This window comes from Pan paniscus, chromosome 20 (assembly GCF_029289425.2).
Source record: "Pan paniscus chromosome 20, NHGRI_mPanPan1-v2.0_pri, whole genome shotgun sequence".
NCBI classification, from domain to species: domain Eukaryota; kingdom Metazoa; phylum Chordata; class Mammalia; order Primates; family Hominidae; genus Pan; species Pan paniscus.
The window spans coordinates 35,672,683-35,700,250 of NC_073269.2; the positions used below are offsets into that span (position 1 = coordinate 35,672,683).

Consider the following 27,568-nt stretch of genomic DNA (forward strand, 5'->3'; position numbering starts at 1 on the left):
TAATTTACAAAAGAAAGAGGTTTAATGCACTTGCAGTTCCACATGGCTAGGGAGGCCTCACAATCATGGGGCAAAACAAAGAGGAGCAAGTCACATTTTATGTGGATGGCAGCAGGCAAATAAAGAGACCCTGTGCAGGGAAATTCCCATTTTTAAAACCATCAGATTGGCTGGGCACGGTGGCTCATGCCTGTAATCCAACCACTTTTGGAGGCCTAGACGGGCGGATTACCTGAGGCCAGGAGTTTGAGACCAGCCTGGCCAACATGGTGAAATCCCATCTCTCCTAAAAATACAAAAAAGAAAAATTAGCCGGGCGTGGTGGTAGGCACCTGTAATCACAGCTACTCGGGAGGCTGAGGCAGGAGAATCACTTGAACCCAGGAGGCAGAGGTAGCAGTGAGCCAAGATCAGACCATTGCACTCCAGCCTGGGCAACAAGAGTGAAACTCCGTCAAAAAAAAAAAAAAATCCGATCTCGTGAGACTTATTCACTATCACAAAAACAGCACAGGGATGATCCCCCCGCCCATGATTCAATTATTTCCCACCAGGTCCCTCCCACAACACGTGGGAATTATAGGAGCTACAAGATGAAATTTGGATGGGGACACAGAGCCAAACCATATCACCTTCCTAAGGTCCCATCTCCAAACACCATCACTCTGGGGGTTAGGGCTTCAACACAGGAATTTTAAGGGGGACACAATTCAGTCTACAGCACCTCCCAACCTGCTCTTGACCTCTATCAAGGATATCAAACAAGCCCAGATGCTGAATTTCAGAACAGAGGAGAGACAGAAAAAAAGAGTGGTTCCTGGCTCTGAAAGGAGTGTCTGTATCACCGGCAACCTGAGTGGAAAAGAAAAAAGAAATCTTTCATTTTTATACTTTCTATTGTGTATTTTATAGAGTTGTGATTCCCAATATGCTAGCCACTGGCCACATGTGACTAGTCAGAATTGAGATGTGCTAGCAAGTGTAAAATAGACACCAGGTTTCGAAGGCTTAATATGAAAAAAATGGAAATCATCTCAATAATCTTTTATATTGATTACATGTTGAAATGATAATAGGTTGGATATCAGGTTAAAAAACATATTATTAAATTAATTTCTTCTGTTTGTTCCTACTTTTTAAAAGTGTGGGTTACGAGAAAATCTCAAGTTACACGTGACTCACTTTGGAGGCCAAAGAAGCTCCAACTTGGATACTAATCTGCCAAGTTGGCTTCTGATGAACCCCCATTCCAGGAAGGCCTCTAAGATCCCAATTTCTCTATCATTTCTTGTATGATTGCAGGTACTTACCATAAATCCTTAGGTCAAACAACCTTGATGTTATCCTACTTCAACTGTCTACACATCCCTTCTGAACCACCCTCCCCTCTGGTATACAAGTCCTGGGTCTTGGGGGTGATGGTGCCGGGTCCACCATCTTGTCTTGCCACTGCCAAGACACAGACATGGCTTCTGTCCGTAAGTCCCTATTGAATGTTTCTTTCTAAGGAACTAGATATGCCAGCCTCTTTCTTTGGCCTCTCAGCTTCCTCAGATGTTGGGGTAGGTTTGTATACACCTGCCCATAGTAAAACTCACGTTTGGCTTGTATTCTATTCATGTTGGATAGCGCTGACATAGAAGAACCCAAAACAGCCCCCAGCACAGCCGGCCCTCCTGCCTTGGTCAGTGGGCACAAGCACATCAGATCAAGCTCTCATGGGTGTCAGGATCTGGGATGGTGCTTTGGAACTGAATGTTGTGGTGGGACCACTTCTCTAAGGACGGCAAGATCCAAGGTGGGCTGTGAGCACTCTTCCTGAGTGATGGCCTTTAACGGTCCCCAGAGGCAGCCCCAGGGAGATGAGGACCTGGCTGGCTGTCCAAAAATCTGATCAGGCTGGCTCTTGTTTGGTTTAGGGATACATAAATAACTCACATTTTAAACACTAGAACTCCTCAGGCATGAGACGCCCATGCCTGCCCATCTGTTCCCTCTGAGCCATGCCTTCATCGGGTGGGAGAACCACTAGGATCACAGCACCATCTGCAATCCCTCTTTTTTTTTTTTTTGAGATGGAGTCTTGCTCTGTCACCCAGGGTGGAGTGAAGTGGTGTGACCTCGGTTCACTGCAACCTCTGCCTCCTGGGTTCAAGCAATTCTCCTGCCTCAGCCTCCCAAGTAGCTGGGATTACAGGCGCCCACCACCACGCCCAGCTAATTTTTGTATTTTTAGTAGAGATGGGGTTTCACCATGTTGGCCAGGCTGGTCTCGAACTCCTGACCTCAGGTGATCCGCCCGCTTCAGCCTACCAAAATGCTGGCATTACAGATGTGAGCCACTGCACCCAGCCTGCAAGCCCTCTTTCTTATTTCCTCCAAGCACTGAAGCATGAATTTGTGGTAAGGTAAATAAACGTGTGCATGTGGCAGGGTAGGGGGATACATCCACAGAATGTCACGTGCCCAGCCCTGTTCTCTATTTGTTACACTTGACTATTAGGATTCCAACCTCTTGCTCACATACATAGTCTAACTATTTCCTTTTTGTTCAGAATTGGAATTCTTTCCCTTTTTTTTCCCTGCTATTATAAACAGCAGTGCTATGAATATCTTTATTGTTTTCCACTTGAATTATTTTATTGGAATGTTTTCCCTGAAGTGAAATTGGTTGGCTGGGAGGTATATATGATTTTATAGTTCCTGTGATTTTCCTTTTCATCAAATCACTCTCCCAAAAGACTGCATTGCTATGTATCGCCTTCTGCATGTACGTGTGTGTGTGTGTATGCACGTGCGTGTGTGGACGTATGTGTATACCGTTTTCCCTCAGCCCTGCCAGCTGTGGGTTTGATCATTTGTATTTATTTTTACTAATTAACATGGTATATAACAGATATCTCCTGGATATTATATTTGCATTTGCTTACTTGCTAACAAGAATGAGTAAAGTCCTTCTCTTAAAACCCAGAAAAATAAAATAAACAGCCACCACATCCATGGCTTAGAAAAACACCTCTCAGCTCCCTCCTTTGCCAGGACTTGGGGGCACCCACAGCTGACGCCAAGGCTGTGACACGGCTGGCCAGGCCCGAGCTTGGCCTGCTGACCTGTGGCTGTCATCATGGTCCTAGAGGCCTCCTCCAGCTAATAAAGCCATTTCTCTCCTCCAGCCAATAAAGCCATTTCTCTCCTCCAGCCAACTGAAGGCACATCAGGCAATGCCCTCTTCTGCATGGCTTAGATGAGTCCTGCATTTCTTAATTCCCATATGTTCGTTGTTGGGATTGAGAGACATTCTGTTTTACATGCAAAAAAGGTTGCAGGAGATGCGGCTGGTGTCCTGTCCACAGCTTATGAAAACCTCAGGGCAGCCTCCGCACCCTCCCCCTGGGGAAGTTACAAAACAGCATCCTCTGAGAGCCACTGTCTGGGCCTGGCCTGGCCTGGCCGGGACCTGGGGAGAGGAGGAGGAAGGCCTTGCCTGGCTGGCCCACCAGAGGGCGCCTCCCACCACAGATGCCAGGCTGTGTCCCCAGCCCTGTGGCCTCCTGGCTCTGCACACAACAGCCAGGCCTGCATCCCTCCAGCCAGACATCTCAGCCCAGAGACACAAAGCAGTCATCCAGCTAAAACATACCATCTGCCTGGGAATGGCAACACTGAAGCAGGTTAATAGCTGGCCCAGAGCAGATGGTTTATTCCAATGATGACTGGGTCCCTGTACCCAGGCGTCTTCCTTAGTGCTGCCTCACCCACTGGCAGCCCGCAGCTCTCCCTGGGCCAGGCCCCACTGGAAGGGCCAGCCCTGCTGCCCAGAAATCCTGCCACTCCACCACCCAGACACCGAACACCCAGACACCCAGACACCTGACATCCGGACACCTGGACACCCGATCACCAAGACACCTGATACCCAGATACCCGGACACCCAGACACCCAGACACCTGACACCCAGATACTGAGACACCTGACACCCAGATACCTGACACCCAGACATCCAGACACCCGGACACCTGACACCCAGACACCTGACACCCGGACACCTGGACACCCAGACACTGAGACACCTGACACCCAGACACTGAGATGCCTGACACCCAGACACCTAGACACCTGACACTCAGACACCCAGACACCTGACACCCAGACACCTGGACACTCAACACCCAGAAACCTGACACTAGACACCTGACACCCAGACACCTGACACCCAGACACCCAGACACCTGGACACCCAGACACCTGACACCCAGACACCCAGACACCTGACCCCCAGGCACCTGGGGACACCCAGACATCCACATACCCATACACCCAAAAACTTGACACCTAAACACCTGGACACCCAACACCTAGAAACCTGACACCCAGACACCTGACACCCGGACACCTGACACCCAGACACACGGACACCCAGACATCTGACACCCAGATACTTGGACACCCAGACGCCTGGCACCCAGACACCCAGACACCTGGCACCCAGACAGTCAGATACCCAGACACCCAGACACCTGGACATCTGACACTCAGACACCCATACACCCAGATACCTGGAAACCCAAACACTGGACACCCAGATACCCAGACGTCTGACACCTGGACACCCAGACACCTGACATCCAGACACCCAGACACCCGGACACCCAGATGCCCAGACACCCAGACACCTGACACCTGGCACCCAGACACCCAGATAACTGACACCCTGACATCTGGACACCCAGACACCCAGACACCTGACACCTGACACCCAGACACCCGACACCTGACACCCAGACACCCGAATACCTGGACACCCAGACACCTGACACATGACACCCAGATACCCAGACACTCGGACACCCAGACACCTGACCTCCAGACACACAGACACCCAGACACCCAGATACCCAGACACCCAGACATCTGACACCCAGACACCCGACACCCAGATGCCTGACACCCAGACACCTGACACTTAGGCACCTGGACACCCAGACACTCAGACACCCAGACACTCAAACACCAGATACCCAGACACCCAGACACCCAAACACCAGACACCCAGACACCCAGACACCTGATACCTGGACACCCAGACAACCTGACATCCAGACACCTGGACACCCAGATACCCAGACATGCAGACACCTGACATCTGACACCCAGACACCTGACACCCAGACACCTGACACCTGGACACTTGGACACCCAGACACCTGACACCCAGAAACCCGGACACCCAGACACCCAAACACTAGATACCCAGACACCCAGACACCTGACATCCAGACACCCAGACACCCAGACAGCTGACACCCAGACACCCAGACAGCCGACACCCAGACACCTGACACCTGGACCCCCAGACACCTGACACCCAGACACCCAGACACTTGACACCAAGATACCCAGACACCCCACCACCCAGACACCTGGACACCCTGCCACTCAGCCACTTGGACACCTGGGCACTCAGACACCCCACCACCTAGACACCCTGCCACTTGGATACCCAGATACCCTGTTCCCCAGACACCAAGACACCCAGTTACCCCACCACCTGGAAAACCCTCCACCCAGACACCCTGCCACCTGGACACCTGGAGACCCCTCTGCCCACAGACCTCACCACCAGGATACCCTATCACCCATACACACAGACACCCAAACACGCTGCCATCCCACCACCCAGACACTCTGTCACCTGGACATGCAGACACCCTGCTGTCCCACCACCCAGACACCCTGCCACCCTGCCACCTGGACATGCCGCCACCTGGACACCCAGACACCCTGCCACTCAGCCACCTGGACACCATGCCACCCAGCCACCCGGACACCCAGCCACCCAGCTGCCCCGCCAGCCACATGTGGCTGACTCCCTGCTCACCCTCCCAACTGCATCAGCCACAGGGAACTGCGGTGGGGTCCCAGCACCCCTGGGCAGGCAGTTCCATAGGGGATTACCTCCAGCTGTCTTTCACAGAGAGACAGCCAAGCTACAGATCAATCAACCCCATTCATGATCAAAGGAAAATGAATCAAACCAGATGTCAGTAGTCACCCATGAAATTAATCAAGGCATAAGACACTAGCACTCTGCTCCTTGGTGGGGATGCAATGAGATGTGTGCCCCCTTGTTGGGAAAGTAAGTTAATGATACCGCCTCTCCAGAAAGGATTCTGACCTAATAAAACAACCAACCTTAAAAAATGTTGCATACTTCGTGGGGCACAGTGGCTCACACCCATAATTCCAGCACTTTGGGAGGCCGAGGTGGGCAGATCACTTGAGGTCAGGAGTTTGAGACCAGTCTGGCCAACATGGCGAAACCCAGTCTCTACTAAAAAATACACAAATTAGCCAGGCGTGGTGGCAGGCTCCTGTAATCTCAGGTACTTGGAAGCTGAGGCAAGAGAATCATTTGAACCAAGGAGGCAGAGGTTGCAGTGAGCTGAGATCACACCACTGCACTCCAGCCTGGGCAACAGAGCAAGACTCCATCTCAAAAAAAAAAAAAAAGCTGCGTACTTTTAAATCCAGCAATTTCACTTTGAGGAATGAATCCCAAAGACTATATACCAGAATTCAATAAAGAGAATATTAACACAGTATTACTGTAATACTTCAGCATTACAGTAGTAAAAATCCACAAATGGAATTCACACCAGGCACATGGTTAGGCACAGTGGAATATTATGCAGCCATTACAAATATTTACAAGGAATTTTAAATTACATCAAAAATATTATTTAACATTCATTGATACAGGTGTTCAAGGGGGCATATAGGATAAGAAGGCAAGTACGTTAGAAATATACATACATAGGCCGGGCGCAGTGGCTCACGCCTGTAATCCCAGCACTTTGGGAGGCTGAGGTGGGCAGATCACGAGGTAAGGAGATTGAGACCATCCTGGCTAACATGGTGAAACCCCGTCTCTACTAAAAATAAAAAAAAATAAAAAAATAAAAATTAGCCGGGCATGGTGGCGGGCGACTATAGTCAAAGCTACTCGGGAGGCTGAGGCAGGAGAATGGCTTGAACCCAGGAGGCAGAGCTTGCAGTGAACCAAGATCGCGCTACTGCACTCCAGCCCGGGCGACAGTGCGAGACTCCATCTCAAAAAAAAAAAAAAGAAAAAAAGAAAAAAATATATGTATACCTACATAGCATTAAAACAATTACAGGAAAGACACCAAATCTGTTACCAGCAGTTTTCTGGGTTGTGAAATTTGTAGTTTTTATTTCATTATACTTTTCTGGGTTTTTCTAGGTTTTTAGCAAGAAATACTGACAAAAGGAAATGAACAGTTTTCAGAGACTTACTTTAAAACAGAGTTAAAGGAATACACATGAAATTGGTAACAGTGGCTGCCTCTGGGGTCGGCATGGGAGAAGGCCTTCCCTTGCAGCTTGCGCCCTCCCGTACCTTTTAAATTTTGTACCAGGCAGGTATTACTTATTCAAAAATAAATAAATTTCTACAAAGAAGATACAGATATATAAATACTAAAACCACAGGAGCTGAGAAGCAGCGCTTGATTTCCTGGGGGAAATCAAGAAAAGTGCTTTCGGCTCCTGGGGGAGATAAGACTCCAGGTTCAGGCTGCCCTTTCAGGCCCAAAGCCTCCAAGTCACCCCAGGACCCAGCTAGTTCCAGCGTCTTCACTCAGCAAGGCCTGCTCCATCAGACACAAAACTGATCAGGAGTTGGACCATCTCCTCCCTGGGCATTTTTCCCTGCAGTAGGGGTGGGCAGGCTGTGGGAGGGGCTGCAGTGGACACTGGGCCTCTGAGCTGGGACCACCTGTGTCCCCTGGGCCTGACACAGACCAGGACCTGATGCACGAGTAAGAATGAATGGGGCCCAATCGCCTAATAAAGGCAACTCAATTTCAGCCCCGATTGTTCCAGAAGGATTTGCTGTAAGCAACCGGAGAAGTTGGCATTTGTTCAACATGGAAAAAGTGTCCCCCAACTTTGAAGCACTGAACCAAACATCTTTGTTGAGGTTTCATTCTCACAATATCTGCAAATCAACGTTTTTTCCTTCACACTAAAAACGGACAACTTTAGAGCCCACTAAAGCTATACAAAATTGGGAGGGGGCATGCTCTGATTTTCCATTTTTAGTTCCAGGGTCCGTATGCAGGACTTATTTGCAGGAAGAGCAGGAATGATCAGTTCAACAAGAAAAGCCACACTCAGTTTTCACAGACAGACAACCCCTCCTTCCCACCCCTGCCCTGTCCCCCATCAACTTAAGTGGCATATAAATGATTAAAGTGGCTTCATTAACTCCAGGAGTGTGGCCTGTGCTAGGGCACCCGATTTGTGCTAGATGAGGCCAGCAGAAGAGCAATCGCTCTGCAAGAGAAAGGCTCGGCCCTTCCTTAATCACCATGGGTTATAATTCACCCTGACGTCCTTACACACATGGAGGTGCCAGGATACTGAGCTTTCCTATAAGCGGGGCCTCAGCAGAAGTGCCTCCCTCCGAGCCTCCAGGGCCTGAGAGGAGAGCCCCAAGTCCCTGCCCTGCCCCAGGACCTGGGGACCAAGGAATAACATTTTTTGTAGAGATGGAGGTCTCACTATATGCCCAGGCTAGTTTCAAACTCTTGGCCTCAAGCGATCCTCCCACTTTGGCCTCCAAAAGTGCTGGCATTACAAGCATGAGCCACCTTGCCTGACCTACTCTTGCATTCTTTAAAGCCACAAATCTGGTACCTTCCCTCTTGTTCCATTTGTAAGACTTTGAATATTAAAGATATTTTACACATAATATGTGGGAAAATGGCTTTTTAGAAAAACATTTATTGTAATCGATCACATTCAAGTTGTAGTTCTGAAAGCAAAGTGAAAGCACACAGTACAGCTATGCCTCAGTATCCATGGGGGATGGGTTCCAGGACTGCAGCCTCAACCCTCAGACACCGACATCTGAGGATGCTCAAGTCCCTGATGGGCAATGGCATAGCGTTTGCATGTAACCTACGCACACCTTCCTGTATAATTTAAATCATCTCTAGATTTCTTATAATACCAAATACAATATAAATGCTATGTAAATATGCTACACCATATTGTTTAGGGAATAATGGCAAGAAAAAAAGGTCTGTACGTGTTCAGTACCAATGCAATTTCTTTTTTCAAATATTTCCTATCCAAGGCTGGTTGGATCTAAATGTGGAGACCACAGTTACGGAGAGCTGACTGTACTGGGGAAATCTTTAGGGTAGAAACATTTCTTAGAGATGGTTTATATCACACCACTTCAGAAAGAGCAATACAGGCATACCTCATTCTACTATGCTTTGTGGATACTGTGTTTTTTTTTTAATTGAAGGTTTGTAGCAGCCTGGCATCAGGCAAGTCTATTTGGCACCATTTTCCAACAGCATGTGCTCACTTTGCGTTTCTGTGTCAGCATTTTGAACAATAAATATTTTTAAATTAAGGTTTGTACATTTGTTAGACATAATGCTATTGCACATTTAGTGGACTGCAATATGCAGTAAACATGACTTAGATGCACTGGGAAACTAAGACAATGCGCTTCCTTGCTTTATTGTGATGTTGGCTTTACCGAGGTGGTCTGGAACTGAACCCACAATATCTCCGAGATATGCCTGTACTTTTTACTGAAAATATTTCATTTGAGAAGTAAACCTCAAGAACTACCATGACTTTTCAGATGGGAAGAGCGAGGCCCTGGCAGGGCGAGTCTAGGTGTGCAGCCTAGTGGGGGCCGGGGTCAAGTCCACTCGGTATTTGTGGCTTCACTCAGCAGGCCGCCCGTCCCCTCCGTGGGGCCATTCGACAGTCCCTGGGTAGGGGAGGGTTGCACTAGGAGGTAAACATGATTCCAGCATGGGCTGCTCCAAGGCCCTGAGACCCCAGGGCCTGCAGGGGGGTGGGATCCAGTCCTGCAGCAGGTGCTCGGAAGAGGAGTCATCTCCCAAGATGAGAAGGCCCCGGGGGGAGGATGAAGTGTGGTCAGACCGTCGGCTGAGCGTGATCACTTCCCCAGACCCATGCGGGTGAGAGGACTCAGCAGACGCCTCCGAAGCCTGCGGCAGGCAGGCCTTTACTCTTCACTGGGGGGCCGGTCAGAGGGCTGTCATGGCAGGCCAGTGCACATGCCACCAACACATGCTGCTTCATCAGTAATTTCTGGAACGTGACACTGCACAGCGGTGGCCTCTCCAGCAGGACATTACCAGTAATACACTGATGATGTGGAGATTCCCCAGGGGCATCCGCTGGGCTTCTCCCAACTCCCAAGCCACCTCTTCAGAGTCACAGAGTCATCTAAAGGGGACCCCCACCTCCCCGGAGGTGCGGCCTAGTCATCATACTGGATCTCGGCCCGCAGCTCCTTGGTGACGTAGTTCACCAGCATGGCCAGCAGCTGCTGCTGCAGGGCCTCGCTGCCCATGACCAGCGCGGTCAGCTGCACGGCGTCTGTCCACTCCAGGTGCCTGATGATGGCTGCAGCTTCATTAAAGAGCCTCTGTTGCTCGGCAGGGGGCAGCTCCATTAGGATCTGAGGAACCGGCTTAAACTGTCCACTTGTCATCCAGGCACCTAACAGCCCCCCGACAGCCCCCCCTAGAAAACATGGAATCGTTCAATTAGTGGGTCTTATTCATAAGCGATGGCCTTACTTAAGTTCCCACTGAGTGCACACCACCATCACCATGAGCAGGCACATTCATGAGCGGGCTGCAGCGGGCTCAGCCGGTGCCACACCTGCTCCACCAGCCAGTGTGGGGGGCAAAGGTTTATGCAGTCTTCTGTCCATTTGGCTCAGATAATTGACACCCAACATGCATTCCCTGGGCTCCACATTTAAGGATGCAACATGAAGCCTGCCTGTCCCATCTCCCACCTCAGTGCTGGGCCCACTTTCTTCTTCATGAGCTGACGGAGGTTTCTGGGCTTACTGTAAAAATCCCTCTCTAATCACAAAGGAGAAGGCTGAGAAACAAATGCATTTTCTTTTTCTTTTCTTTTCTTTTCTTTTTTTTTTTTTTGAGACGGAGTCTTGCTCTGTTGCCCAGGCTGGAGTGCAATGGCATGATCTTGGCTCGCTGCAACCTCTGCCTCCCAGGTTCAAGTGATTCTCCCACCTCAGCCTCCCAAGTAGCTGGGATTACAGGTGCACACCACCACACCTGGCTAATTTTTGTATTTTTGTAGAAACAGGGTTTCACCATGTTGGCAGGCTGGTCTTGAACTCCTGACCTCAGGTGATCCGCCTACCTCGGCCCCGCAAAGTGCTGGGATTATAGGCATGAGCCACCACAACCAGCCACAAATGCATTTTCAAGAGAAACCATCTCAGGCTGGGTACGGTGGCTCATGCCTGTAATATCAGCACTTTGGGAGGCCAGGGCAGGTGGATCACCTGAGGTCAGGAGTTCGACACCAGCCTGGCCGACATGGTGAAATACCGTCTCTACTAAAAATACAAAAATTAGCTGGGCTTGGGGGCACATGCCTGTAATCCCAGATACTTGGAAGCTGAGGCAGGAGAATCACTTGAACCCGGGAAGTGGAGGTTGCAGTGAGCCGAGATCACACCACTGCACTCCAGCCTGAGTGACAGAGCAAGACTCTGTCTCCAAAAAAGAAACCACCTCAGTGGTGAGACTGCATTTCCTCCACCAGGCAGCTGATATGCTCCTTGCCCCTGAACTTACAAAATCTTCAGTGAACCCATGTGGTTAAAGGACCTGGGGACAGATAAGGAGGCTCTTTCCTCTTGAAGCAGTGCTTTTCATAGAACCCCTCCAAGTTGTATGATCGATAAATAACAAACTGGCCGGGCGCAGTGGCTCACGCCTGTAATCCCAGCATTTTGAGAGGCCGAGGTGGGTGAATCACGAGGTCAGGAGTTGGAGACTAGCCTGGCCAACATGGTGAAACCCTGTCTCTACTAAAAATACAAAAAATTAGCCAGGCATAGTGGTGGGTGCCTGTAATCCCAGCTACTGGCTGAGGCAGGAGAATCACTTGAACCCGGGAGGCAGAGGTTGCAGTGAGCCAAGACTGTGCCACTGCACTCCAGCCTGGGTGACAGAGTGAGACTCCATCTCAAAAAAATAAAAATAAATATCAAATGTAAGGTAGCTTACTACTTCTACTTCTGCCACCCTAAAAGGGCAGAAACATTATTGTTAAATGTAAACTCATTGCCAAGGCTATGTCATGCTATTCTGGGACTTAAAGACCTTGTATCCACGGAAAGTTCTACCTGAAGAGGCCACGTGCAGAATATGGTGCAGAGGAGTGGAAGGTGCCCTAGGGAAGGGGTCCAAAGTCAAGTGCCTCCAAGAGCCAGGGAGGAACTAAGAAGAGTGAAGGGGCGGTTGGGCCTTACCCGGCCTCTCCCCTGCTGAGATTGGATGGGTGGCAGGCTCTGACTTCCTCCCAGTCTATAGTCTGGGCCAACCAAGCCTTGAATTGCATGGACCTTCCGAGGCCCAGGACACAGAAGAGCTGGACAGCTTGGTTCCTATGGAGTGGCAGTGACTACTTCATGCCAGTTCATTGCTACCACACAAAATACCAGATTTGTAGCTTTAAAACATCTCACGATTTTTAAATATCACCAATCAGATATTTAAAGATGAAGCCCACTAGACTTAGTGACTCACTTTCAACAGACAGAGTATGGAAAGGGAAACAGAAACTTTGCAGTGGAAAAACCCAGCAAACATGCCCTTAACCAAGTGTTCAAGGTGAATTCACTGACGTCATGTGAATATCACATACCTCCAGAATTAATGCAAGACAAGGGAGAGGGGCGCGTCACCTCCCAGGCATGCCTCCCAAAGACTCCTAACTCCAGTCCCATCCTAAACACAACTGGCAAATTCAAACTGAGAGATGTTCTACGAAATACCTGCCCAGTACTCCTCAAAACTATCAAGGCTGTGAACAAGGAAAGTCTGAGAAAGTGTTAAAGGCCAGAGGAGACTAAGAAAGCAGGCGATTCAATGCAATGCGGTGTCTTAGACTGGATCCTGAAACCAAAAAAAAAAAAAAAAAAAAGGCCATTAATGCAGAAACTGGTGAAACCCAAATCAAGTCTGGAGAATGGTTAATAGTAATGTATTCGTTGGTGTTGGTTTCTTAGGTTTGTTTTTTTTTTTTTCCTTAGACAGAATCTCACTCTGCTGCCCAGGTTGGAGTGCAGTGGTGTGATCATACCTCACTGCAGCCTCAAACTCTTAGGCTCAAGCAATCCTCCCACCTTGGCCTCCCAAGTAGCTGGGATTGCAGGCATGAACCACCATGCCTGGCTAATTTTTTTTTTTTATTTTTCGTAGAGACGGGGTCTCATTATGTTGCCCAGTCCGGTCTCGAACTGCTGGGCTCAAGCAATCTTTCAGCCTCAAGCCTCCCAAAGTGCTGAGACTACAGAGGCATGGGCCACTGCACCCAGCCCATTTTAGTTTTGACAAGCATACAGTAATACATGTGATCGCTAGGAGAACCGAAACTGGATGGAAGATATACAGGAATCCTTTGTACTATCTTCACGACTTCTCTGTAAACCTAATATTATTGGGAAATGAAAAGTTTCTTTCAAAAATGCAACCCAGGCCAGAGAGAACCCACTGGCAGGCTGGACTCAGACAACAGGCAGCAAAACCAGTGCTTGCTTCTTCTGGAAGCCAAGCACCGAGGCCCCTGGAGCAGACACCACCCCGGGTACTGAGCTGGGGCCAGCCCCATATCCCAGAGGCTGAATGCCACACGCAGACAGGGTTCACCTCCTCTGCAAAAGAAAGGCACATTCTGGGAAGGGAAAAACCAGCTAATTTACAAGTTTTACTGAACTTTTCCCCATGACACCAGTGAAATGCTCCAAGTCGACAAGAGTTGCACTCATGTGCACTAAACCTTTATGAGAACATCAATATTTGATTTAGAGCAGCACTTAATGCAAAAAGTCGCCAGGAATATCGACCAGCAAATTACTGGCTCCTTGGAGAGGAGAAAATTCCTTTGTTTTCAGGGTAAAATGATGCTCCCGCCCATGACCAGGGACTGGAAGTAGTGAATCCCCCGGGCTCTCTTAGTGGACATCCTGTTCTCCACCAGCTTTTACTCAATCTGAATAAAATATGTGCTCCCAAAATAGCATCTGGGCGCAGCTATATGACAAAATGATCCCCAAAGCCTTCCCCTGAGCACTGAGATGGAGGTGGGGGCACAGATGCACAGTGTCATCGAGGAAGAAGGAAACAGCCTTGTCTCCCCCATCTCCGGTTCCTTCCTGGATGGCAAAATGCTGAAGTCAGGCCTCACTAATTCATGGAGTTTGGAAAGGAAAATATGGAAAGGGAAGGTCTGGGGCCACCCACACATTTATTTTTCTCCTCAGTGTGAGCCTCAGCTTAACGAAATGTCCTTGAATGTCAATCCCACTACAGAAGGGAAGAACAGGACAGGAACCCGGCCAGCGAGCTGGGGAACGGAAGCCAACCTCAGCAGAAAAGTTCAGCTCTCTGACTCCATCTATGGTTTGGGCTACAGCCCCAGGCCAGGTAGACCTTCTGAGGCTCAGGACACAGGAATTCTTCCTTCCCCAAGCCAAAGAAAGTAACTTCATCCTAGCTCCAAGGAACAGTGGAAAAATTAGCCAAACTTTCATTCATTGCCTGAAATTGATTCTCAAATAGAAGCAGGTGGTAAATGGCCAGGCACGGTGGCTCACGCCTGTAATCCTAGCACTTCGGGAGGCCCAGGCGGGTGGATCGCTTGTGGCCAGGAGTTTGAGACCAGCCTGGCCAAAAGGACAAAACCCTGTCTCTACTAAAAATACAAAAATTAGCCGGGTGTGGTGGCACACACCCGTAGTCCCAGCTACTCAGGAGGCTGAGGCAGGAGAATCACTTGAACCTGCGAGGCAGCGGTTGCGGTGAGCCGAGATCATGCCACTGCACTCCAGTCTGGGTGACAGAATGAGACTCGGTCTCAAAAAGGAAAGAAAAAAGCAGGTGGTAAAGGAGGTGGGCAGGCCCTCTAAGGGTGAGAGGCAGTTCTTTTGGTGGTCTCTTTCAGAACGAGAGAGCTCTCTCAGAGTGAGCTGGCTCACATGAAATGGCCACACCGTATGTGCTGAGAAGGTGCATGGCCCCTCCCAGCCTCCTCCCTGGTTTCCTTTCTGCAGGGACCTCGCAGTCATGAAGGCCACCATGGGACCCACAACACCCTGGTATCTTCAGAGGCCTGCTGCTCTGATACTTATTCTGGGATCCCAGCACTGGGGGAAAGATGCCTCTAGGCCCAAATGACACAGATGCCATTTACAAGAGTGCCCCACACTTCTGAGACATTCACACAGAAGCCTGCATTTCCAATGGGGCAAATTATATCTGCAAAGATCATTTCCCAGAGGCAACCTTAACTCCACCAACTCCTCCCACAAGACGCATGGCACCACTTGTACAAGTTCATTTCTCCCTGTGTTTCTTTTCTTTTTTCTTTTTCCTTTTTTTTTTTTTCTTTGAGATAGAGTCTCGTTCTGTCACCCAGGCTGGAGTACAATGGCATGATCTTGGCTCACTGCAATCTTTGCCTCCCGGGTTTAAGGGATTCTCCTGCCTCAGCCTCCCGAGTAGCTGGGATTACAGACACCAGACACCCGCCACCACGCCCAGCTATTTTTTGTATTTTTAGTAGAGACGGGGTTTCACCATGTTGGCCAGGCTAGTCTCAAACTCCTGACCTCAGGTGATCCGCCCGCCTCGGCCTCCCAAAGTGCTGGGATTACAGGCATGAGCCACTGTGCCTGGCCTTCTCCCTGTGTTTCAACGGCCCTTTTATGACATCCCCGAGGCTGGCTATCTCTGTGAGACACCTGCACTTACCAACGGCGAGTCCCGGTGGGCCGCCCACCAAACCCCCGACGAAGGCCACGGCCCCTGTGACCAGGGCACCCTTCCCAGAGTGCTTGACAGCCGCCTTCATCTTCCTTTCCCCAGAAAGGGAGCACAGCAGCTTCATGATGTCCTCCACCATGATAGTCATCGTGGCGGGCCTTCGAGGGAGAAGTACAGAGGGACAGTTTCAATGAGCATAAGAGTATTTCCATCACAATGCCACTCTAGTTCCTAGAGTTTTAAGGAAGGGTCCCCCTTTTCAGGAAAGCTCAGCAGCTCCAAGCGCCTGTATGACAGACAGCATCCAGACGGTGGAAAGTTCCCACAGACAGGGCAGGCAGCAGTTAGTGAATAAGCAAATAGCAGCAGCTGAGTGGATGAAAGGTCTTCTTTGCCCTCTGATTAACTTCTGACTTACGACAGATTAAGGAGCAACCCGGCCACATGTTCTGCTGGTTCATCACGAGGGAGGTGGTCTGACCCTTCTGGCATCAGTGGCCTTTGCACTGGCCCGGGGAATGCCCTGCACACAAAGCCCAGCAGAGACCGGGAAGTCCCGGCGTGAGGCATCTGAGCTGAGGCCAAGCCAGAGCCGGGGAAGGGATGGGACCCTGTAACCACACGGGCACTGACCTGCAGTGGGCCCTGAGCAGAGGGTCAGATACCTCCCTTCTAAGACGGAGACAGTCCCTGCAGGCTGGACTCTCAGACAGTGCCAGCAGGATGGGCAGGAAGTGCCTGGCATAAGTCTGGAAGCCTGCAGGCTCCCGACCCAGGATGGCTCTGAACGAACACTGTTACTAACACACACACTGGGCTGCCTTAAGCAACTGTTCTTAAAAGTCAACACAGTTGTACCCATGGGACACTAAAAGCAGGGAAAAGATAAAGCAGGGAGACAAAGCAACTGGAGAAAAAATACATGAAATCATTCCCAGGCTTTGCAATATATATGAATAGACAGACGGACGGGCGAGTAGACCTTTAGCACAATGACCTTTAGCACAATCCTCCAGGGTAGGGAAAATGTGTGGCATGCTGGAGCCAGGGCAGGGAGGGACGGGCTCTGGAGAGCCCAAAGGCTGAGAAAATCAAAGGGGCCAGGAGGTGGGGGGTCTCCTTAGAGCTCTGGCTGAGCCCAAGGCTCCAGCAGTACTTCCCTTTCTCACCAGCACTTCCCATTTCATTCTAGGTGGAAATATTGAAACAGGTGCTACAGCAATTCAACTGAGGAAGTTATGGATAGATTCTATTGCTTATTATCTTTTTTTTTTTTTGAGATGGGGTCTTGCTTTGTTGCCCAGGCTGGAGTGCAGTGGCACGATCACAACTCACTGCAGCCTCGACCTCCTGGGCTCAAGCGATCCTCCCACCTCAGCCTCTTGAGTAGATGGGACTACAGGTATGCAATCACCACGCCCAGCTAATTTTATTTTTATTTTTAGTAGAGATGACTACTATGTTGCCCAGGCTGGTCTTGAACTCCTGGGCTCAAGAGATCCCCCTGCCTTAGCCTCTCAAAGTGTTAGGATTACAGGCGTGAGCCACTACATTTGGCCTTAATATCTTTGGGTTATATGTTTTATGAGGTTTTTTTGTTTTGTTTGTTCGTTTGTTTTTAAGAGACAGTGTCTCTTGTTGCCCAAGCTGGTGTGCAGTGGTGCGATCATGGCTGACTGCAGCCTTGAACTCCTGGGCTACAGTGATCCCCCCACCTCAGTCTCCTGAGTAGCTGGGGCTAAAGGCATGCAACACTACGCTCAGCTAATTTTTTGTTTTCATAGAGACAGGGTCTCACAATGTTGCCCAGCCTGGTCTTGACTTCCTGAGCTCAAGCAATCTTCCTGCCTCAGCCTCCCAGAGTACTGGGATTACAGGTGTGGGCCACCGTACCCAGACATGTGTGCTTTTCTGACCCAAGGATGATCCAGAAGCAGAAGTCCCTACTGTAAAATTGCTCTCCCAATCCTGGGATATAATTTTGAGCCCAGAGAACAAACCCATGAATCCATGAGAGGACCGCAAAGTCAGGTCCTCAGAACTTCTCTGCAGTCCCAGGAGAGCATCCTGCGCTCCTGCCCCTGTAAATTTCCCTTCTTTTTCCCCGTTGGTACACATTAGACCTGTGATTCTCCACAAGTGCACGGGAATCACTGAAAACCTTGTCAGATACAGCCAGTATGGGAGGGTAAGATTCTGCATTTCCAACAAGCCCCCAAAGTGCTCCTCTGATCTCACTTTGGGCAGCAAGACCCCAAGAGGGCATAACGCAGGACTCTGACATTCGTTACTCAGTCTTCAAATTCAGAAATTGCAAACAAGCACCCCTAGATATGTCTTTTTGTCCCCATGGAGTATGAGAGGCAGTGGGAGGGCAGGCCTTGTGAGCCCTGCTCACATAAGGGACTGGAGGAGCACTCAGGCCTGGGGGTCCCTGCTCTGGCTACCCTGTGCCCTGGGTCTCCCAAAACCTGGTCTCCTGCTTTCCAGGCCCTGCCCAGCTCCTTTGCTTGCTGACAGGTTGAATGCCTCCTCCTTCTCCCCAGAAGAGAACCCCCTTCCACTATTCCAGTGGTCAAGATTTGTTTACATACAAATGTCTAAACGATAAAATGGCATTATAACAGTGTCAGGACTGAACAGGCAGAAGCCACCTGGAAATGGGGAGACGGAGCGCAGAACCTGATTTATCCAGTCACCATGGTCCTGAAAAGCTATCACACAAACAAAATGACATAGATAGCTAGATAGAGATATACAGAGAGGTTTTTTTTTTTTTTTTTTTTTTTTTTTTTTTGAGACAGAGTCTGCTCCGTCACCTAGGCTGGAGTGTAGTGGCGCGATCTCGGCTCACTGCAGCCTCCGCCTCCCACATTCAAGCGATTCTCCTGCCTCAACCTCCCGAATAGCTGGGACTACAGACATGCACCACCACACCTGGCTAATTTTTGTATTTTTAGTAGAGATGGGGTTTCACCATGTTGGCCAGGCTGGTCTTGAACTCCTGGCCTCAGGTGATCTGCCTGCCTTGGCCTCTCAAAGTGCTGGGATTACCGGCGTGAGCCACTACGTCCAGCACAAAATGAGATATATTTCAAGTACATATTAAAGTGACCAAAGGAAATAATTTTACAGTAAAATCTTACAAAAAGCTCAAAATCCTGGTGTAAAATATCTAATCACCTTTGAGCTTAGTTCTGGTTTATATCCAGCTTTTCATCTGTCAATTATATTGGAAAAAGAGAGGCACTGCCCAGGTCTCAGGAGGGCCCCTTTGGAGGCTGCAAGGAACCTCCCTTTCCCAGGGAGTGAAGACCCTGAGCCCTGCCATGCTTGGTCTGCAAGGCTGGCTTCCAGGCCAGCGCCCAGACACCACTCCCAAAACAGGTTTTCTGCAGTTTTGGGTCTGCACTCTCAAAACAGTTTCTGCACAGCAAGAAAATGCATGTAGAAGTGGAAAGAAGGAAGGCAGGAAACAGATACATAACCACTTTAGCTCTACTGGCTACCCCCCAAAAAAAAAACCTAGCTTCCGACCTGCTCCGAATGACTTGAAGTGAAAATCTACAGAGGCTAAAGAGATGTCCTTGCAAAAATGCCACTTCCAGCTCTACCTGCTCCAGCCAGGCCAGCATCAATGTGAGAGGAGAGAGAGAAATCAATTAGGCAAATAGTTAGGGCAAGGGTCCTTGGCAGAATTCCCTTCTAACAAAAAGCAGCCTAAGAAGTCGTTGCCCTTTCAGGAAACACAGATAAGGAAGGCAAGCTCTAACACAGAAAGCAGGTCCCCTGTGTGACATACAGACATATGGTGGGCCCCAGTAAGCACAGTCCTCTCCCTTCTTAGAAATACTCAAGACACGGCCGGGCACGGTGGCTCACGCTTGTAATCCCAGCACTTTGGGAGGCCGAGGTGGGCAGATCACGAGGGCAAGAGATCGAGACTATCCTGGCCAACATGGTGAAAACCCATCTCTACTAAAAAAATACAAAAATTAGCCAGGTGTCATGTCATGGTGCTCGCCTGTAATCCCAGCTACTTGGGAGGCTGAGGCAGGAGAACCACTTGAACCCGGGAGGCGGAGGTTGCAGTGAGCTGAGATCACGCCACTGCACTCCAGCCTGGCGGCAGAGCGGGACTCCGTCTCAAAAAAAAAAGAAAAAAGAAATACTCAGACACAGAGGCTTGCATGGCACTGATAAGAAGAGCTACCCTGGACCAGGCATGTCTACCTTGGAGTGTTCTTCCCCCCACCACCCAACCTTTTTCACACATGCACAGTAGGAAGAAATAAGCAACATGGAGTAGTAACTCAGGCTAAGAAGCCCACATGTGCACTAGAAACGGTGGGGCGGGGGACCCAGAAATTCACACCTTATGTAAATGAAGCACCCCTCCCACCAGCTTTTCTATAAAAACCCTTGCATTTCACTGTAAAATGGCAACCCATCTTTCTGGGACCCCTCTCTGATCCAGAGAGCTTTCTTTCTTTCGCTTATTAAACTTCTGCTCTAACCTACCCTCTGGAGTGTCTGCATCCTTGATTTCCTTGGCCATGAGACCCAGAACTTCAGTGATATCTCAGACAATGAGGCAGGTTTCACTGAGACACAAGCCCAGGGTTCTGCAGAATGGGAGGGCCAGCAGCTATCGCTGCGTGTGTGAGGGCAGGCAGAGGAAGTCACTGTGTTTTAATAGTCCAGCACCACGGGTAGAGATGTTGTGGCTGACTCCATCCAAGGTTCAATTTCTTTGCAGTAATCATTTCAGAAGTTAGAGCATTAACAGGCTCTTGTTGGGGAAGAAAGGTTAGTAACTCCATCTCCTGAGCCCTTGCTAAAAAGCTCAGCTTCCTGAATTCTCCAGGCTCACCAGATTGAGAGGGAAGCCCACCCTGCTCCTTCTCCCACCGCAAGGCTGCCTTTGTCTGTAAATGACAGGGAAGTGGGTGAGGAGGGAGGATGGGGACAGACCTTAGGGGGTGGGAGTGTGGCTCCCTCCCCCCACTGTATCACACCTATTTCACACTCAGATTTATCCACATACCAGGCCTTGATCACAGGAAGCCCATCTGCCAGCCACAGGGAAGGCAAATGCCAACTGGAAGCCCCGGTTTCTTGCAGGCGCCCAGGCTGCTCTGACAGGTACAGAGAGATGGAGACAAGCCCATCTCACCGAGAGCGGCCTAGCTTTCTGAGTTTGGACCAGATTGTAAGAGATAAGGGAGAGAAAGGCTTCAGATAGCTATGAAGAGAGCTATCTGACCTCCAAGTACCCTGTTCTTTAACAAAAAATTAGATCTGGCTCTTGTCAACATTGACCTCCCACCTCTCCATACCCCAGCGCAAAGGCAGTAGGTGGATCCCACCAGCAAACAGTTATGGATTAGCTCATAGTTGTTGTTTTTTTAAAACAAATTAGTTGCCAATATTTAAAAATCAGGAGATTTTGCATGCACCTCAGATTCCTGATTTCTCCTGAAAAATCAGAAGACCAGATCACATTGGACCTGCCATTCTGTGTAGCAATGGAGGCCAGGGCTGAGCAGGGGCCGTCCCCTGCCCACCCCCATACAGCAGGGCCCTGCCCTCCCTACCCCAGCTCCTCCTGGCAGCATGCACCTTACCTATCTACTTGATCAATAAACAGATCACTTCAAAGCTTCTCAAAGTATCCCTCTTTTTTTCTTTCTTTCCTTCCTTCCTTCCTTCCTTTTCTCTTTCTCTTTCGTTCTCTCTCTCTCTCTCTTTCCCCCTCCCCTTCCTTCCTGCTTTTTGTTGTTGGTGGTGGTGGTGGTGTTTTTTCCAGAAACGCAGTCTCCCTATGTTGCCTAGGCTGGCCGGGAACTGGCCTCAAGCAATTCTTCCGCCTCGGCCTCCCAGGTAGCTGGAACTACAGGTGCTATTCCAAGATGGTGAAACCCCGTCTCTACTAAAAAATACAAAAATTGGTCGGGGTGGCTCACGTCTGTAATCCCAGCATTGCAGAAGGCTGAGGCAGATGGATCGCAAGGTCAGGAGTTTGAGATTAGCCTGGCCGATATGGTGAAACTCCGTCTCTACTAAAAATACAAAAAAATTAGCCAGGCTTGGTGGTGTCGCCTGTAATCCCAGCTACTAGGGAGGCTGAGGCAGGGGAATTGCTTGAACGAGGGAGGTGGGGGTTGCAGTGAGCCGAGATCGCGCCATTGCACTCCAGCCTGGACAACAGAGCAAGACTGTCTAAACAAAAGCTCAACAAACTACCTGCCACCCCCAAAACTAATCTCACCTCCTAAAGCATTAACGACCCTTCCTGACCAAATCTAAACTAGCGCCCAGATTTTCTTCCCACATGGCTCAGCCCAGCTCCGCTGCCCCACAGGTGTCCTGTCAGGATCCGCTTCACATTTATAATACCTAGCACCCCACCCCCAGCCCCGCCCCTGCCCCACCAGCCACCCCCACTCTACCCCACCCCTACCCATCACATTCCGCACCCCACCCCTGCCAAACCCACATCCCCACCCCACCCAACCTCACCCACTCCCACCACGTCCACCACCCGCACCCCACCCCCACCCACCACACCCATGCCTACGCCACTCCTGGGTGACAGCGAGCCAGGGCCCGGGACTCTAGTCCCAGCTCTGCTGCTTACTTGTGTGACTTCAGCCTCTCCATGCCTCAGTTTCTCCATAGGGACAATGACTACACTAACAGTGTCCACCCCGGCACCGGGAGGGCCGGGCTCCCTGCAGGGCGGGGACCCTCTCCCCAAGGCACTCCCGGGTCTCCAGGCCCGCTCTTGGGGTGCCCCCTCCTCTCGCGGGGCGCGGCCTGGGAGGCGCCCCGCCCCGGCTCCGGGCGCTCCTTTACCTGGGGGAGCGGAGGTCTACGCGGCGCGCTCGGCGATCAGACGCGGCTGCAGCCCGGGCCTGGCAGGCCCCGGGCTCCCCGCCCAGCTCCCCAGCCCCGGCCCCAGCCCCGCGGAGGGTCGCGCAGGCTTTGGTGGCGGCCCCGGCGCTGGCCCCGCCCTCCGTCCCACCTTCCGGCTGCGCCGGGCCTTCCGGGAAGCCACGCGCCGGGCCAGCTCCTGGCTCCGAGCTGCGCCCGGCCTTAGGGGGAGCCGGGGGTCGCTGCTGGGCACCCCCTCCCCGGTCCTGGCCCACCCCGCCGCTGTCACCCGGGCCCTGGCTTGGGTTGCGGGTGGCGTAAGGAGACGAGGCGCCCGGAGAAGAGTCCTGGGAACCGCAAGGCCGCGCTCCCGCAGGCCCAGCCCTGCCTTTCTCCCACGCGCACGCATGATCACATCCGGCCCCCGCGCACCTGCCTCCAGGACCGCGGGGACCTCCCGGAGACCTCCCTCCCTTTGGCCTGGAGGACCCCTCTCTCCCCGCAGCCTGGGCACAGAAGAGAGCACAGGGGCATCTGGAGGTCAAGGGTGCTGCGTCAGTATTTGGTGAATGTGTGGGCCGGAGCCAGATTTCCGCTGTTCCAGAGCCTGCTCTGGAGCCTCTGGGTCTGGGGGTTGCAAAAGGAGAAGCAGGCTGGGTGGGACCCGTAATCCCAGCTGCCAGTGAGGCTGAGGAGGGAGGATTGCTTGAGCCCAGCAGTTCGAGCGTGGGCAACACAGTGACATCCCATCTCTACAAATAATAATAAAAATTAGGCCGGGTGGGTGAGTCATACCTGTGACCTACAGCATTTTGGGAGGCTGAAGCGGGAGGATTGCTTGAGCCCAGGAGTTCGAGGCTGCAGTGAACTATGATCCCACCACTGCACTTCAACCTGGGTCACAGAGTGAGACCGTCTCTTAAAGAAAGAAAAAAAAGGAAAAGAACTGGCTTTGCTCTTAGGAGTCTTGGATGGGGACCAAAGCTGAGGCAAGGCAGCCTCTTAGGAAGGTGCAAAGGGCATGAGGCTGGGGTTGCAGAACTGCCTGGGAATACTACTGTATTGAGGCCTGTGGAAAGCTGTCCCTACTCTTGTCATGCAAGGTCTGGCCTTGAACCATCTCAAATCCCAAAGTGGCTTCTGGGGGGCTCTATAGAGAATTAATCCTAACAGGAACCCTGCAAAGCAGGCACGGTTGTCATTGCTATATTACAGATGGGAAGCTCTAAACACAGGCTGCTCTGCCCAAGGCCATCCTGGTTAGAAAGTTTCAGGGCCCAGACTCCAGCCTCGGTCTCGGTAGCTCAAAGTCTCCGCCTGTGACCAGCACTCTGCCTGCTTTCCAGGGTGCCATGGGCACCCAGAGGACGGACCCTTTTCCATTTTTAAAAGAATGGAACAAACGCTCTTAATACCAAGCTTCCCCAGGCCTTGGCTGGGATAAAACAACCCCATTTATTCCTGAATCGGAGCTTTTGCTTGAGTTTGGGTGACTTTCAAGAGGGAAAGTGAACTGAGGCCAGGGGAGCTCAGCTTGCTGCCTTCCTGGGGCCTGAGTGTGGCGCTCCCGTTTCTCTGCGGGCAGCTCCCTCTGGCGGCACATTGCAGAACTGGCCTGCAGACTCCTCCCCCAGAGATAGTGGGGCGAGGGCCTGTGTAGGGAAAGATGCTGGGAGTGAAAGAAGCTTCAAAGTCCAGGCCCTCCAGAGAAGGCAAGCATGTAAGAGGTTCATGCAGCCCAGCGCGGTGGCTCACACCTGTAATCCCAGCACTTTGGGAGGCCGAGGCGGGCAGATCACCTGAGGCCAGGACTTTGAGACCAGCCTGGGCAACATGGTGAAACCCCATCTCCACTAAACATGGAAAAATGAGCCAGACATGGTTGGTGCAAGCCTGTAGTCCCAGCTACTCGGGAGGTTGAGGCAGGAGAACCGCTTGGACCCGGGAGATGGAGGTTGCAGTGAGCCGAGATTGCGCCATTGCATGCAAATCTGCAACCCATCAGCCTCCTGGGCCTCATTCTGATACGAATGCAGGCATAACATGACCGCACACTCTGAACCCCAGAGATGGAGCACACAGTGCCTCATGCTCCTAAAGGCAACTGCGGCCTCCTGCGCAGTGAGCAAGGCGTGCCGTGGGGTCTCGGTGGTGGCGCGGAAATGGCACTGGCCCAGCACACAGCGATGCTTTATGCTGCTTACAGTGACCTAGGGAAAGTTCTTCCACGTCTCCGTGCCTCAGTTTCCTCATCTGGGAAATGGCAACAAGAGTAGTGCTTATCCTATAGGGTTGTTCTCAACATAAAAGGAGGTAATATATATGAATCTAGATTATTCTTGTTTACATTACAGAATGTGAAAATGAGCGGCTTCTCCAAAGTCCCATGAGCCTCATGGGCCCAAGGTAGTGGGAAATCCAGCTACCCCCACCTTGACAAAACATTCTCTTGCTGATGGGCCCAACAATGCCCTAGGGTGCTAGGTGGTGTTCACACGGCCAGCCAGAGTCAAAACTCAGACGGGGCCCCTGAGGCCAGCGTTCTATGCCCTCACTTTCTCCCAAAGCTGAGTGCACCAGCTCCTAAAACTTCCATGGCTCCTTCAAGCTAAAGCCACCCACCTAGACCAGGGCTGGATGATCCGCCATGTGGGCCACACCCAAAAACCCTGTAGCTTCTTTTGTTGTTTCTTTTTGTTGTTGCTTTGAGACAGAGTCTCCTCTGTTGCCTAGGCTGGAGTACAGTGGTGTAATCTCGGCTCACTGCAACCCCCACCTCCCGGGTTCAAGCAATTCTCATGCCTTAGTCACCCGAGTAGCTGGGATTACAGGTGTGCACCACCATGCCTGGTTAATTTTTGTATTTTTAGTAGAGACAGGGTTTCACCATGTTGGTAAGGCTGGTCTCAAACTCCTGACCTCAGGTGATCCGCCCACCTTAGCCTCCCAAAGTGTTGGGATTACAGGCGCGAGCCACTGCACCCAGCCCAAACTTCTCTCTTCTGATTGATAGTCATATTGGATTAAGAGCCCTCCCTAATAACTTCATTTTAACTTGATTACATCTGCAAAGACCCTGTTTCCAAATAAGGTCACATTCCCAGTGATGGGGTTAGGACTTCAACACATCTTTATACAATTCAACCCTTAATACCAGGTGTCTTAATCTGTTTTCTACTGCTACAACAGAATGCCACTGACTGAGTAATTTATAAAGAGAAGATATTTATTTGGCTCATAGTTCTGGAGGCTGGAAATTCCAAGATCTAAGGGCCACATCTGGTGAGGGCCTTCTTGCTACATGATAAGATGGCAGAAGTTATCACATTAAGAGGGAGCATAAGAGAGGGAAGAGGGCCACCCTTATTCCTTTATCAAGAGCCCACTCCTGTGATCACAGCATTAATCCATTCATGAGGGCAAAGCTCTCATGACCTCATCACTGCTGAAAGGTTCTCCTAGCAATTTGGGAGGCCAATGCAGATCACCTGAGGTCAGGAGTTTGAGACCAGCCAGGCCAACATGGCAAAACCCCATCTCTATTAAAAATAAAAAAATTAGCCAGGCATGGAGGCACATGCCTGTAATCCCACCTACTCGGGAGGCTGAGGCAGAAGAGTCTCTTGAACTCGGGAGGTGGAGGTTGCAGTGAGCCAAGAAAATGCCATTGCACCCCAGCTTGGGTAACAGGGTAGACTCCATCTCAAAAATATATATATATATAAAAAATATATATCGTATAATATATAATATATATAACATATGTTATATATTATATAAAATATATATAATATATAACATGTTATATATTATATAAAATATATATATAACATATGTTATATTATATAAAATATATATAATATATAAGTTTGGACAAAGATATAGAATTATATAATATATAAGTTTGGACAAAGATATAGAATTATATAATATATAATATAATATATCAGTATATATAATTGTACTATTATATATAATATTTAATATAATATATATATATATATCACCACAATGGCCATTGAATTTCAACATGAGTTTTAAAGGAAACATGCAAACCCTAGCACGAAGTATTCACCAGATGCCAGCTGTGATTATTATAATCTGAGCACGTGCATAGTACATACATGTCCACCCATGGCACAATAAAAATAACACCCTTGGGCCGAGCATGGTGGCTCATGCCTGTAATCCCAGCCCTTTGGGAGGCCGAGGCAGGCAGATCACGAAATCAAGAGATCGAGACCATCCTGGCCAACATGGTGAAACTCCGTCTCTTCTAAAAATACAAAAATTAGCTGGGCGTGCTGTAGCGCGCCTGTAGTCTCAGCTACTCAGGAGGCTGAGGCAGGAGAATCGCTTAAATCTGGGAGGCGGAGGTTGCAGTGTGCTGAGATGGCCCCACTGCACTCCGCACACCAGCCTGGGCGACAGAGCGAGACCTCGTCTCAAAAAAATAAAAATAACAGCCTCGGGTTAAGCGCGGTGGCTCACTAGTGTAATTCCAGCACTTTGGGAGGTCACGGTGGGAGAATTACTTCAGACCAGGAGTTCAAGACCAGCCTGGGCAACATAGCAATACCTCATCTTTACAAAAAATTTAAAAATTAGTCGGGCATGGTGGCATGCGTCTGTAGACCCAGCTACTCAAGAGGCTGAGGTGGAAGGATCGCTTGAGCCCAGGAGACTGAGGCTGCATTGCAGTGAGCTGTGATCGTACTGCTACACTTCGCCGGGCAACAGAGTGAGATCCTGTCTCAAAAAAATATTAACAGCCTCGGGCCATGCCTATGTCAAGACT

The 27,568-nt window shown here is 50.3% G+C and overlaps 1 protein-coding gene and 1 long non-coding RNA gene across 11 annotated transcripts in view; one reads left to right on the forward strand and one right to left on the reverse strand.

Annotated features, from left to right (window-relative positions):
- C20H19orf12 (chromosome 20 C19orf12 homolog) lies at window positions 1–24,988 on the reverse strand. 8 transcript variants are annotated; one of them, XM_008969281.5, is made up of 4 exons: window positions 22,753–22,914; window positions 20,416–21,088; window positions 15,883–16,052; window positions 8,790–10,606 (listed from the first exon to the last, which is right to left on the reverse strand). In XM_008969281.5, exons 3-4 carry the CDS (start codon window positions 16,040–16,042, stop codon window positions 10,341–10,343), a joined length of 426 nt encoding a protein of 141 aa, XP_008967529.1. In that variant the 5' UTR covers window positions 16,043–16,052; window positions 20,416–21,088; window positions 22,753–22,914; the 3' UTR covers window positions 8,790–10,340. The 8 variants fall into 8 exon arrangements, 7 of the variants coding, with proteins under 7 accessions (XP_008967529.1, XP_008967528.1, XP_034801874.1 ...); XR_010110765.1 differs by lacking the exons at window positions 20,416–21,088; window positions 22,753–22,914 and adding an exon at window positions 1–852 and having other exon boundaries at window positions 6,815–13,026; window positions 15,883–16,019; XM_008969280.6 differs by lacking the exons at window positions 20,416–21,088; window positions 22,753–22,914 and adding an exon at window positions 22,922–24,988.
- Window positions 23,188–27,568, forward strand: part of LOC106634102 (uncharacterized) — a 19,503-nt gene continuing 15,122 nt past the window's right edge. For all 3 annotated transcript variants that reach the window (XR_004667955.3, XR_010110766.1, XR_008622190.2), the window contains exon 1: window positions 23,188–23,324. This is a non-coding gene — a long non-coding RNA (uncharacterized LOC106634102). The remainder of the gene's footprint in view (window positions 23,325–27,568) is intronic.

Coding starts and splice junctions, on each gene's coding strand:
- C20H19orf12 (XM_003816222.6), bottom strand. CDS start 22,557: ATGGAGAGGCTGAAGTCACACAA. Junction 16,053..22,534: donor GAGAGGCTGAAGTCACACAA/GTAAGCAGCAGA, acceptor TCTCCCTCGAAG/GCCCGCCACGATGACTATCA. Junction 10,607..15,882: donor CCCACCGGGACTCGCCGTTG/GTAAGTGCAGGT, acceptor CATGTTTTCTAG/GGGGGGCTGTCGGGGGGCTG.